The following is a 13,570-nucleotide window of genomic DNA, read 5'->3' as shown; positions in this document are numbered from 1 at the left end:
AGTTCTCACAGATAAAAATTCTTATTTTTTTTTAATTTCAGAGGAACAACCAGAATATTCAATCAACATATAAAGCTGTAACTAATCCAATGTTTTAAGATTACTTTTTGAATTGAATGGCTTGGCTAAATCTTTTAGCCATGGCATCACATATTTTAGATCTGACTATTCAGGAAAGAAGTTACAAACGAACTCATAATTTGTTATTTTAAAACTTATTCTTAAACTAAGAATTAGTTTTCTATTTTTTAAGAATTACTTAATTTATACTTAATTAGTCAATTTATAATTTATTTTGACAACCTTCTTGGAAATGTATGGTATGAGTACACTTTTTCTAGTAGTGAAAGTTTCTAAAGAGTGAACAGTATAGTACAGCAATTTATCTTAACATGGGACCATGGCAAGGTAACATACCATTTTTTTCCATTTTAATGAAGAGCTGCAGCATACCATCGTAGCACTATTATAAAATGTGATCTATGTTGCATGCTAATGTTCAATTTTACCCCATTCAATTTGAGAAAATATTAAAAATGGCCAATACCAAATATTTAATCAAGTTATAGTTCAATCTCAAATATTGACACAGTTTAGAAAGGACAAATTTCTAAATAAAAGCCAGTCTCTTGGCATCTATTAGTTGTAAAAGTTACAATTGAGGACTTACTCTGCCCCTTTCCACTTGAGTGGTTAACATAACAACCATCGAGGAGCTTTGTTCCCAGGTCATCTGCCAAAAATCTGGGCAAGTGTTGGGCAAAGGACCTTGACAAGCAATGTATTTATTGATTATACTAGAAGAAGGAATTTCCATCTAAAAATAAAAGACATTTGCAAAAAACGTTTAGAGATGTCAAAACTTTACATGCTCTTAATTAGATCAAATTTCATTTCAAGAGAAGGCTAGAAAATATATTAAAATATATACAAGAGTTTCTGCATTTATAGTGAATGCAGGAACTTTGGCTATTTTGTAACTTGTTGAAGTAAATCAAACAATTGTTTTTATTGTTTTTACATCTAAAATGTTGAGCTATTTTACCTTGGAAACAGAAAATAAAGAAAAAAATGTAAATGTCAACTCACATTTATATAATTTGCATTGATGTAATCATCATTACTGTTTAAAATGACCCGTGTAGCATCATCTGAAATAAAGACAAACATTTAATTTTTCAAATGACAACTAAAGACAATATGTTTACTTACACATAAAAAAGTACTTACAAGGCGAAATGTCTCTGTATCTATTTTTGGAAATATTTTGAGGTAATTTGGCACAAGACATTGTCATTCCAGGCTTCTTCCTATAAAGTTGCTAAATAGCAACAAATGATTAGATAACAAAAACAGAATATCATAATGAGACAGCATGTTCAGGTAACATAATTCACAACAATATGTTCCTGCCTGCCTATATATCATAAAGTACAAATTATTTATTTATTATTGTTTATTGCATTTATATTGCATTGTAAGTTAAAGACCCTTAATTGTATATATCAATATAAAAACATCAATGGTACCACTGCAAAAGACAAATTAGAAAGAAAAATCCCTTTCCCTTTTTTGAAGATGGGAACCACATCAGCCTTTTTCCAATCCTCAGGTGCTTCCCCTGTGCTCCAGGATTTTTGAAAGATGTGGTGCAGTGGTTCTGAGAAAACATCTGCCAGCTCCTTCAGAACTCTGGGATATAATCTGTCAGGCTCCAATAATTTATATTCGTCAAGGTCGGATAGATGTTTTCTTACCATTTTCTTGCTTATTTTTTGTTTCTAATTTGTCTTTTGCAGTGGTTTTTTTGGTATGTTGGGCTATAGTTTCTTTTTGTATGAAGACTGATGTAAAGTATGAGTTAAGCAGCTTTGCTTTCTCCCTGTTGCCTGTTATTTCCTTGCCATCTTCTCTTTAGTGGACCTACAGTTTCCTTGACTTTTTCTTGTTGTTAATATGTTGGAAGAAACTTTTTTTTATTATCCATGATTTCTGTTGCAAGTCTTCGTTCTGAGCCTTTGCTTTCCTGACTTCATATTTACATGTTCTAGCTGTCTGCTGATAATCGGCCTTAGTTGTGTACTCCTCTTTCCATTTTTTGTATTTGTCCTTTTGGTCTCAGTGTGTCAGAGAGATCTTTGTGCAGCCATGCTGGTTTCTTCTTGAATTTCTTGCTGGTATGGGCTTTTATGATCACATTTTTGAGTTTCCCACATTTCTTGGGTTGTTTTCTGATTTAGGATTTTCATCCATGGGATCTTTCCTAGGTTCTCTCTGAGTTTGTTAAAATCAGCTCTTTTGAAGTTCAAGATACTGGTTGGATTGTTTTCTGTTGCTAGTGTTCGCATTATATTAAATTCCAGTATGATGTGGTCACTTTCGCCCAAGTTTCCGGCAACTTCAACTCCCTCTATCACTTCTTCTCTATTAGTTAGAATTAAATCCAGTATGGCTTTAAGTCTAGTTCCCTTCTCAACCTTTTGGATGACAAAGTTGTCGGCTAGGTTGGTTAGGAATCTGTCTGATCTCCCGCTGTTTGATCTCCCGAGTTTGTCTCCCAGTTAATATCTGGATAGTTGAAGTCTCCCATTACTATTGTGGCATGCTTCCTACATACATTTGTTAACTGCTTGGCAAAGAGTGCATCTATTTCTTCTGATTCGTTGGGTGGTCTGTAATGTACACCTATGGTAATGTCACTTTTTTTCTCTTTTATATTGACCCATATGCATTCTGGAGAGATTTTATCTTTGATCATGTGCGTTTCTGTAGATATGTAGTATTCTTTTACATATAGTGCAACTCCCCCTCCCCTTTTTATAGACCTGTTTCTTTTGAACAATTTGTATCCATCCATCAGTCCATTCCCTTTGTGGGTTTCGTCCCACCAGGTTTCTGTAATACCAACTATGTCATACCCTCCCTCGTGTACTATTGCTTCTAGTTCACCCTGTTTGTTCCCCAAGCTTTGAGCATTTGTATATAAGCATTTAAGGCTTTTATGCCTGTCCATGGGTATGTTTCCTGCACTTCCTGAATGTTGTTTGGGGTTTTTTTTTCATCTTGGCCAACCTCATTGTTTGATTTGTTTTCTTGAGATTTATGATTGGTTTTGGGTTCTAGAGATTCTGAAGATTGCTCACCCTCCCCCCTCAATTTTAGTTTAAAGTCCTCCTGATGATTGGGCCAATCTTTTTCCGAGTACATTTTTCTCTCTGTTCCCTCCCTTTCATTTTCTCAAACTATTTCTGAACAGATGTGGCCTTTTTGCAATGTCAGATATTAAAGAACAAATGAATGAATAAAATTGAAAGTGCAGTCCTGCAAAAATAAACTATCTACTTTGGTCTTAAAGCATATATTTTAGATTAAACCAAGGTAATATCCGATTTACATTTGCACATCTACATTTCAATATATTTTGTACTGGATACAGATATTTATATAGCTTTGTAGTAACTTTGTATTCACTGAATAATAATAATGTTCTTATTTTATTCAAGAGGGAATGTATAAAATACTAGCTAGAAAAAGTTCAGAGAAACTTAAGTTTATTAAAATGTTTGCCTTCAATGTGAAGACTTAGATTAATTGGATAATTATGCTATCTTAAAACTAAAAAAAAAACCTAAGAAAATAATTTCAATGAAGTAATGCAAATATTTTGCCAGGCATTTCTTAATCTAAATTGAATCTGTGGCTTTTTAAAAATCCAAAATTCACAACTAGAAAGTGCATACACAAACATAAATTCTAGAAATACATTACTTACATCAAACTGAGCCAAGACTGTTCCAGTGACAAGCCCTTCCGCTAGCTGAAACATTGATTCTCTCAGAGCATTATCATCATGGTGAATTCCATCAAGTGGGGACTTGTCAGGTATGTACTGGAAATCTGGTTCACTTTCTAGCTTTTCTTCTACTACATCGTAAATAGCTATAATAAACCAAAAGTAGCAGAATTATTAAAACGAGGAGTCAAATTGTATTCCTTTGGAAACAAATATATTTAGGCAATGTTTTTGTTGAAAACACAACATTACAACATGGTATAAAAGTATTGTGAATAATATTAGGTGTGAGAGAATACTGATTAATTTTTGTTTGGATTTAAGTGGCACCTTTTTGTATACAATATTCTGCTGCAGACTATTATTAAAATATATCAGCAGAGGAACTGAGCTTCAAAATAACATGAGAGAACAGAAGTAGAGCTATTTTAATAGTTTACATGAGAAACCAACTGCCTTTGGCTCTCTCCATCTGTTACTCAGCTGGCAGCATACTGCTGAACTTTTTGTCTAAAATGGTCAGATAAGAACTGTAACTTTAACAACTGGTGCTTGAGCTCTTTTTCTACTTTTCTACTTTTTCTACTTTCCCCATTTCCCCTTCTTTGGATATTATATTTTAGACTGGAAACTGGGAGACAGTGACTGATAAGCACTAAGCTAGAAAGCAGGAGGCTGTGAATTTGAGTCCTGGCTTAGCTATGGAAACCAGCTGGGTGACTTTGGGCCAGTCACTGTCTCTCAGCCCAACTCACCTCACAGGGTGGTTGTTGTGAGGAAAACAGAGGAGGAAAGTGTGTTGGATATTGTTCCCCGCCTTGAGTTATTTGTAAAAATAATAAAGACAGGATGCAAACAAACACATTTGTATATTATTCTTGAAATTTTTACTATTCTTGGAACTTGAAAAATGCTCCAAATAGGTCAGCATCTACATCTCAGGTCTTGACCTTTCTACAGGTGGGCCTTGATTTTGATCTGCAATCAAGTTAGTCCTGATGCCAAGGAGCATGGGATCTTTCTCAGCCCTTCCTCACATCTAGAGATTCCATATTGGGAATCTTAATCATTTACTCATGATTTACCACTATCCATCATGGAGCCTTCAGTTAGTTTTTCAAACCTCTCTGCAAAGCAATAATAAAGCCTCAGCCAGATGATTACAAGATATAAATTTCTGACTGACAAACAATCTACATCATTCAGTCAGATGCCATTACTCTGTATCTAAACTCAGTCTTTATCTTCAGTTAGAAAATACTGGAACAGACTAGACATCACACAGGTTATCAGAATCTGCTTGTGAAGAACACAGAATTTCAGGGTCTTTGAGAGGCCAACTATGAAATCCAGATGGCTTGGGGCTTGCTCAAACTAACGTATGAAATTCAGAATAAGCCATCCCAGAAGGAATTATAGCCTAGTCCACTAGAAATGCAGGTATTTCAGGTAATTACTTTCTCTATATTCGTATAGTTTTGAAATCTGCTTCAGAGGATTCCTTTAACCCTTTACATTAGGAATCACACAGTAGACAAGAATCTCCTACCCAAGATTTGAGCAGGGGAAAAGGAAGGTTGTAATTTTTTACTAGATTTCATGGTATTCTCATTTAACAATTATCCTCCATATGTTTCCTATCTGAAACAGCATGTGTTTGACACTTATGTGCCAGACAGTATTTGTGGAAAACAAACATATTTTATTAGTACTGGTTAGAACAAAAACAAAACTGAAAAAATGTGGAGGTGGAAATTATGGTTTTTGCTTTTTAATTTCAAACTCTTTCATTTAAACTAATGCTACTTTTAGCAGTTTGGCAAGTTAAAATAGAACACATAATCAAGTTTCTTTCTAATGGCCACAATATAGAAAATTGAATTCAAAACACATACACAAATAATGGATTAAAGTTATACTCTCTTGCTTGTTGACCTAGTGCAGTAATTTCAACCTGCTTAGCTTGTTTTATTTCTGGTTATATTTTTCTACTAAATGTTCCTATATTGTCACTGAGCAATAAACCAGAATTAAGTATCTCATACCCAGCCAACAAGATGCCACAATGGGTTACACAGAAGCCTATTAAGAAAATGTTGTATTCATCTGGCCTACGAGAAAAATTTAAAAATGAGATACTTAAATGTAAAATGCACTGGTTCAGACTATAAGTAACATTAGGTTCAATGAGGCTTGCTTCCAAAGAAATGAATATAAGACAGCATTCTTAATTTTGGAACACTAATTGCCCAAAGCTAAAGCAGCTATGAAAAGTAAAGGAAGCTTTCTTTTTAAAAAGTGGAAATTTTGCCAAAATGATGAAAGCACAAAGGTCTGTAACTTTTATTAAGAACAATATGATGAGCAACAATATATTGGTACAAATAATAATAGAAACAATTATGAAAAGACCAGAAGCAGGAAACAGACAAGAAAGGCAGTTCTCTAAGGATAATAAAAATTGAGTAAAATAATAGAAATAACCATTAGAAAAAAATCTATGGTTTGATGCAATTTGATATTTGTAATTTCTAGTTTCCCATTTCAGTTAATATCACCAGAAGAGAATAAAAAAGTAGCAAAATGCTCAAGGGAAGTGAAACTTCTTCTTTACTGAAAAGACAAATATTTCTGGATTTTTTAAGGGGGGAAAAGTAACATGAAAAATATATCAGACATACACATAAAATGATTAATGAACAAGCAGGAAAAGTTCTCTCTATATAAAGTTCTCCAGGACAGCTTTAGATTTGGGCTGGGGAAGAAAGAAAACTTATTCATGTATCAATTCAAGGAATACAAAGCAGCAAGCCATGATGATAACTATAGATGTACATGTTTCTTTAAACAAATTAACAGAAGATACCTAAAGAAAATCTTGCTTATAGGTAAGAGATATGGGATGAATAGATACATGTTTGTAATTTAGAGAGGATGAAGTTACTAAATTTGTTTATACTTTTGTGATGAAGGTTCAAAATCATATCTTTATATATCTCTTTTCTCTCTATTATATTCTTACTTTACTCTTTATTCTCTTTTTCTTTCCTTTATCTTACACTTCTTAGTTTCTCTATATGCTCTTTAAGTTTAGTTTGTATAAGATTCTATTATAATCCAAATTCTTTTAAAAATTTATACAGCATGTAGACCTATTTACAATTCTAAGTAATGTTTTCAAACTAAACAATTATAATAAGGCATAATAAAAAAAAAAGTAAAGGAATCCCTGCGGATTTTCCTCCGCTGGTTGTTGCCGACTCTAGGGGGCAGTGCTCATCTCCATTTCAAGGCCATTGAGCCAGCGCTCTCTGAAGACATTTTTGTGGCCATGTGGCCAGCATGATGTCACGGGGCGCGGTTATCTTTTCAATGAAGTGGTAGCTATTTATCTATTTGCGTTTGCATGCTTTCAAACTGCTAGATTGGCAGGAGCTGGGTCACGTGGCACTCGGGTCTTGAACCTGGCTGCCGGCTTTCCAGCCGACAAGCCCAGCATCTTAACCACTGAGCCGCTCCTAATAAGGCATAAAGATGAAAGTAAATTCCTTCTTAGGTTGTTTATGTTGAATTAATTTGTCATATCTAGAACGTTCAACAGTCTCAACATTTGAACTAGCAGATTAGGACAATTATATAATGCTCACTGAACTATTTAACCATTGTGTACCCTATTAGAGGGCAAACACTGACTTGACTATTTTTCTTTTTTATATAGAAAAGCAGCTGATAATTTAAATAACACTAAAACAACGAGTATATAAGAACAATAGGCAGAATAAATCTCACAACAAATGCTCTAATGACAGCATAGTATAAAGGGGAAAAAGAAGCATGTTTTATACAGGTAAAATTACTCACCATTGGGTCGAACTAGGAGTACAAGTTCCCCTGAGTGCCGCTCACAGCTAGCTTTAATAAACATAACAACTTGATCGTGGGTGTGTTCTGATATATCCCTGCCGTTGATCAGTACAACCTGGTCTCCTTCATTCAAACGAGGGACACAAACATCTGCCTGCAACATGAAACAAAGTTTTACTCCAGTGGAAAAGAGAGGTGCCTTTTCTTTTTAAATTAACTGCTTAAAAACACAAAATGGACATACTGAAGAATTATAACCAGTATACAAATGCCCATACTTGTTTAATATACTTTGCCCACTGGAGTAGTTGTGGGAAAGATTTTGAAAATTTTCACTTTTTTATCAATTGCAGACTGTAACAACATGTGATCCTGGACAAAAAGAAAAGCAAGCTTCAAATAATACTTTATGAAATTGACTTGTCTCCCCTAACCATAATTTATCAAAAACATATTGAACTACACTTATTCAATAACAGAAGCTTTTAATATTTCCCTCATTGCTGTGTTTGAAGAGGAAAAGCAGAAGGATAGAATCAGTATCGTAATATTAAAGTTATGTACTTCAGAGTTACACATCTAAATACAGCTGTTAAATAATCCAGTTTATGTCATATCGAAATAATACACTCAAAAATATTGCTAACTTGTTCATTATTTATTTTTTTATATTTATATATTGCCTTTCCAGAAAAAAAGTTTTTGACATTTCTTTAGTTTATCCTAATAAGTTCTAAAATATTTTTTTCTGTTTAAGAATAAAATTGGACACTGGAATAAAGAAAGCTAGATAAGATGGATAAATAGATAGATCCAGGCTACCTGATGAACTTCCTCGTGCTGGTAGAGTTAGAGTACTTTGGATCCTGTCAGTCAAAGAATTCTGACTATCAGGATTAAAAAGAAGAGCCTTCTCTGCTGCAGCTCCCGCCCTTTGGAACATCATACCCTCCAAGGTGAGATCTGCCTCCACTATCCTATCTCTCCGTAAGATTCTGAAGACCTGGCTCTGCCGGTTGGCCTGGGGACCAAATGGAGGAGTTCCACACTGGAGGTGGCTGCTGAATTGATGCAGACTCCACCTTCCCTCCCCTACCACTCTCCACCCATCCATCTTTTTGGTTTTCATATTGATATAATCTTATTGTGTTGCTTTGGCATTGCTTATTTTATAGTTTTATTATTTTACTTCTGTTCTGTTTATACTTTCATTTTATTTGTTTTTATCATTGTAAGCCACCTAGTGACAAATGAATTTAACAATTATAACTAATAAAGAAAAAATTGTACAGTAACTTTTTAGAGTTCCCTGATGTAATCGTTTAATATTCACACTATCACAAACAGAAATTTTGATTGTTTACCAGCAAAGCACAGAAGGATCTATTTAATACAATAGGGAACTGAACTACAATAATAAATAAGCTACTTTAAAGCAAATATCAAGGTTAGTAGCTCTTGATGTCCTGCCTTCCACCCATTTGTGTAACATCATTTTAAAAGAATCTAAATAAGTGGGCATCATCAGATCTAAAGACATGAAAAGTGCTTATTTTTCTTTATCCCTCTAAAGTTCCCTGCATTTAACTTTATTGGAAGACCCCCAAATATTGTATTAGAGAGAAAAAACATTTTCTCTACATGTTGCATACGATTCTTGATGTTACATTCTTAGACAATGTTCACCTTACCCACTGTGTTTCCAACATATTAAACATTTCATAGCATCTTATAGAGATGAGAAAATGGAGCAAGGTAAACATAATCATTTAACACAATATTTACATTTACAAATGTAGTCCTTGACTTACAAATGCAACTGAGTTTGGATTTCTAGTAGTTATTATGATAGTAAATCAAAGCAACGTGACCAGACCAGATTTTATATTTTTTACTGTAATCACTACGTGAACCATCATGATCATTAAGTGAATCTATGGTCATTAAGCAAACACATTGGTAGTAAATGAGAATCTATTCTTCTGAATGAATATTTTTTTTTGCCAGAAACTGGAAAAAACTTCGAAAATCACAGTGATGTGACCATGGGATGCTACAACTGATCCAAAAGGCGAGCTGATGCCAAGTGCCCGAAATATGGTCTTGTGAATGTGGGGAGGGGTGCGTAAAATAACAGATTATGACAGCCAGAAGTGCTTTTTAGCCATAAAACACCTATTATGGTCTCATTATAATTTCAAGCAGTTATTAAGCGGTCAGTTATAAGTCAAGGGACCATCTGTAAATCTTGCAAACTGATAAAAGTATAAAGAAGGGGGAAATTATAAACCAAATACTTATCTACTTCTATGAGCAACCTCTTTTACTTTTATGTTCCATTTTCTTTTTCTTTTTTTAATGTACATAAACCTCAAGTAACAATAAAGCAAAGACCATAATATTAAGCATTAAGCTTAAAATGGAAAACTTTATTATATAATAAAATAATGTAATGCACTTTGCAGGTTTTAATGCTACACTCAATTCTAGAGGTACAATTTAAATAACCTTATGTTCATTAACGTTATCATTTCAGAAATCATAGTGATTTTTTTTAAATCTTTAAAGGTTTACGTTTCTTAAATCATCATAGTAGTAATAATCTTTAGTTAATTAATATAAGCAGTCCTCTCTTCATGACTGCCCTGATTAGTGACTGTTCAAAATTATAATGGCGCTGAAAAAATAACTCTATGACCAGTCCTTGCACTTACTACTGTCACAGCATCCCTGCAGTCAAAAGATCAAGATTCTGGCACTTCACAACCAGTGGACTGACAACAGCACCCCAGGGTCACCTGACTGCCATTTCAATGCTTTACAGTCGGCTTCTGACAAGCAGTCAATGGAAACACCAGCAGTAAAATCACAAGTCACAGTCTTACTTAAAAATTGTGGGTGATTTGCTTAACAATTATGGCAACAGTGAGATCATAAGTCTCAATTAGTTAAGCAAGCATTGCCTTTATTACATAAATACCACTGAATCCAAATTATATAATGTGATAACTTGCATCTTATAATACAATAAAGTATTTTGTTTTAAAAAAACCTAAGAACTAGGAAGTTTAAAAGATTTCCTCTGATTAGATAAAGTAACTTATAATTCTTATATCCCAAGCTTCCATTTCCAATGTTAAAATGATGCATCAGAATTCGCTGTTATGAAAATAGTTGTAAAAAAATAAAAAAATTAAACAAAGTACTGAAAGTTAACCATATATATCATTGCGAACTTTCTTTGATCAGACTTACAGGTGTTCCGGGGGCCACCCTAGATACAATGACAGGCATCTTCTGGTCATATCCACCCTTTTGAAAGAAACATAAATAATGAAAATACGTAAAAAAATAAAACCCTCTCTAAGTATTAAAGTAGCCAAAGATATAATAAAATTTTTTAATACCTTTACATTGAAACCAAATCTGCCATTTTCATCAGGTCTTATTCTGATTAGAACAAGATTGTCATGAGGAATCCCACCATTTGGCTGAAAATGAAAACGAAGTAATTTGGATAATGAAATGTCTGCAAGAAAACAAGCAAGCTCAAAGAGCACCAAGGACCCCTCAAACGAAGTATTGTTTACACTAATGCCAACTTCTGTTAAAGAGCCACAGCTGAATTTTAAAAATATCTATAATTTCTTATTACTAAACTAATTATTTCCTCTTCTAATAATTGGAGCTCAATTGTTTTTCATGGAGTTACGATCATGTAAACAGAAAATTACATAGGGAATAAAGAAAGAGAATATATAATCTGATTTTAAACATACTGAGTTACACTAGAAAACAAACCAGCAAACCTAGGTTGAGCCCTTCTGCTTCTCAGTCTTTCAGCTTTCTGAAACAGACTTTAGATATGTAGAGAGGAAGGAGAATTTTTTCCTGATAGACAGACATGGCTGAATGCTCAAAAACAGGGACTCAGTATTTGGGATGTAAGATAAGTACCTGCAGATCGCAGTTTAACACAGTATCCCATTGCTAGTAAAGAACTGTGTGCAGAAACAGAAATATATAGCTTTTTTTCCCCTTCTGGACAAATCTCTGCAGTTTATTTGGTAAGGTTTTTCAGAAGTGATTTACCATTGACTCTTTCCTAGGGTTGAGAGAAAGTGGCTGGCCCAAGATCACCCAGCTAGTTTTATGCCTAAGGCAGGACTAGAACTCTCCTGATTTCTAGCCTGATGCCTTAATCACTACATCAAGCTGTCTCTCCAATATGTAGCTAATACAAATTAACATACAAGTATCATTTAACAGATTTATAAATTACAATAATTGAAATCAATGTTCATAAGACCTATAGTTATTAATATATGCAAATCAAACAAGTGTGGAAAAAAATCTTACAGTAGATTTTTCAGGAGACGAGGAAGAATCGTCATCATACGTTTCATTTATATGGTTATCCAACTCTATCTGTGAATGTGAATAATGAATTTGGTTCCAACTATTCTTTTTAGATTGTTTAGGTGGCAGTGCAGGTGGCTGGCCATCTATAGGGGGCTCTTGAGACCTACATATAACATGAGAAAATAAAAAGATGTTTTTGAAATTTACACGTTAAAAAGAATGCATCTTTAAGACAACTACAGAATATGGGTGTGTGAATTAAAGTACAAGTCCTCAGCAACTGACATAAATAACCAATAGAACAGAAGATGGGACTTAAATGTAACATGATTAAAAGCTGGTGGGGGGGGGAGGTTTCCTACTTGTTTCTTGCCCACTGCCGCCCACTATATCTTTGAGAAGAATTTCTTAGAAAAAGGCAAGAGACCCAAGGAGGACTTCGTGCAGGCCATAAGGCATTGCATTGGGAAGAAATCAGGTAGATATAGTTTATACAAGAGCTGTAATTTCTGCCTGTAATTTGTCAAAAACTAGTCCAGCCTTTCAGTGAAAACACTAATTTTTGCACATTGTTTATATTCATGATTCCAATTATAAATTAGGAAAAAATAGAACTTGCAATAAAATGTTATTTTGTGCACATACTGTTTCATACTGTTTTATTTCTCTTCATTTCAGTATCCAAATCTGGTCAGTTTTCCAGTCCCACTTAATATGTACAGTTTTTCTTAAATTATAGATTTTTCCCTTTATGCTTTTATTTCAGTTTATGTGCAGGTATATATGTCTATACTTCTGAGCTTCCCAGTACATACCACGTTTCCCCGAAAATAAAACTGGGTCTTTTTTTTTTTGCCTCCAAAAGAGGCACCAGGTCTTATTTTCAGGGGGTGTCTTTTATACTCACCTCCAACACCGACAGCCCCGCCCAGCAGGTCCACTTCTTCTGGCCAAAGGAGCAGCTTCATTCTGGCCTGCATTTCACAGTCAGGCTTTCCGGAAGGCCTATGCAGCCGAGTACCAAGCTATGGATTCAATCTATAGCTCAGTCCTCGGCTGCATAAGACTTGCAGAACTGAGCTATGGATTGAATCCATAGCTCGGTTTTTGGCTGCAGAGGCCTTCCGGAAAGGCCTGTGACTGAGAAATGCAGGCCTGGCTGCAGAAGACACCTCAGAAGAAGTGGGCCGGCAAGGAGAGGCCTGGCTGTGAGGTAAGTGGGTGCGGGGCGCATGGGGAAGCTCCACACCCCATCCTAGCTGGCTTTTTAGGTGTGTGCCTCACCCCAAAACTAGGGTCAACAGAACTATTTCTTTTTTATTCTTTTTTAACAGAATTATTCTATGTGTTCTAAAAGGTTAATTCTGCTACTTTCTATTAGGCCACATATATGCCTTATATTCTACTACAGGCTTTCCAATGATATTCTTAAGTAAATACCCAGTTTATCATGTGCTTGCATAACAAAGAATGACTGATTTCATTTCATTAGGAAAAACATCTGGGTTCCATCTCTGGCATTTTCCAAAGGGGTGAACATTTATGCTATTT

The 13,570-nt window shown here is 34.5% G+C and overlaps 1 protein-coding gene across 3 annotated transcripts in view; it reads right to left on the bottom strand.

The window, feature by feature from the left end:
* The window catches only part of LOC107296371 (tyrosine-protein phosphatase non-receptor type 4), a 39,646-nt gene that overhangs the window by 11,264 nt on the left and 14,812 nt on the right, over positions 1-13,570 (bottom strand). For all 3 annotated transcript variants that reach the window (XM_015825716.1, XM_015825714.1, XM_015825715.1), the window contains 8 exons: positions 12,017-12,182; positions 11,065-11,148; positions 10,913-10,969; positions 7,655-7,811; positions 3,773-3,939; positions 1,231-1,321; positions 1,090-1,151; positions 671-817 (listed from right to left, as the gene is read on the bottom strand). In XM_015825716.1, coding sequence (XP_015681202.1) covers positions 671-817; positions 1,090-1,151; positions 1,231-1,321; positions 3,773-3,939; positions 7,655-7,811; positions 10,913-10,969; positions 11,065-11,148; positions 12,017-12,182 — 931 coding nt within the window. The remainder of the gene's footprint in view (positions 1-670; positions 818-1,089; positions 1,152-1,230; positions 1,322-3,772; positions 3,940-7,654; positions 7,812-10,912; positions 10,970-11,064; positions 11,149-12,016; positions 12,183-13,570) is intronic.

This window comes from Protobothrops mucrosquamatus, unplaced genomic scaffold, assembly GCF_001527695.2.
Source record: "Protobothrops mucrosquamatus isolate PMUCROS unplaced genomic scaffold, P.Mucros_1.0 scaffold2767, whole genome shotgun sequence".
Classification (NCBI taxonomy): Eukaryota; Metazoa; Chordata; class Lepidosauria; order Squamata; family Viperidae; genus Protobothrops; species Protobothrops mucrosquamatus.
Note: the sequence above shows the minus strand (reverse complement) of the source record. Positions and strands in the feature narration are given on the sequence as shown.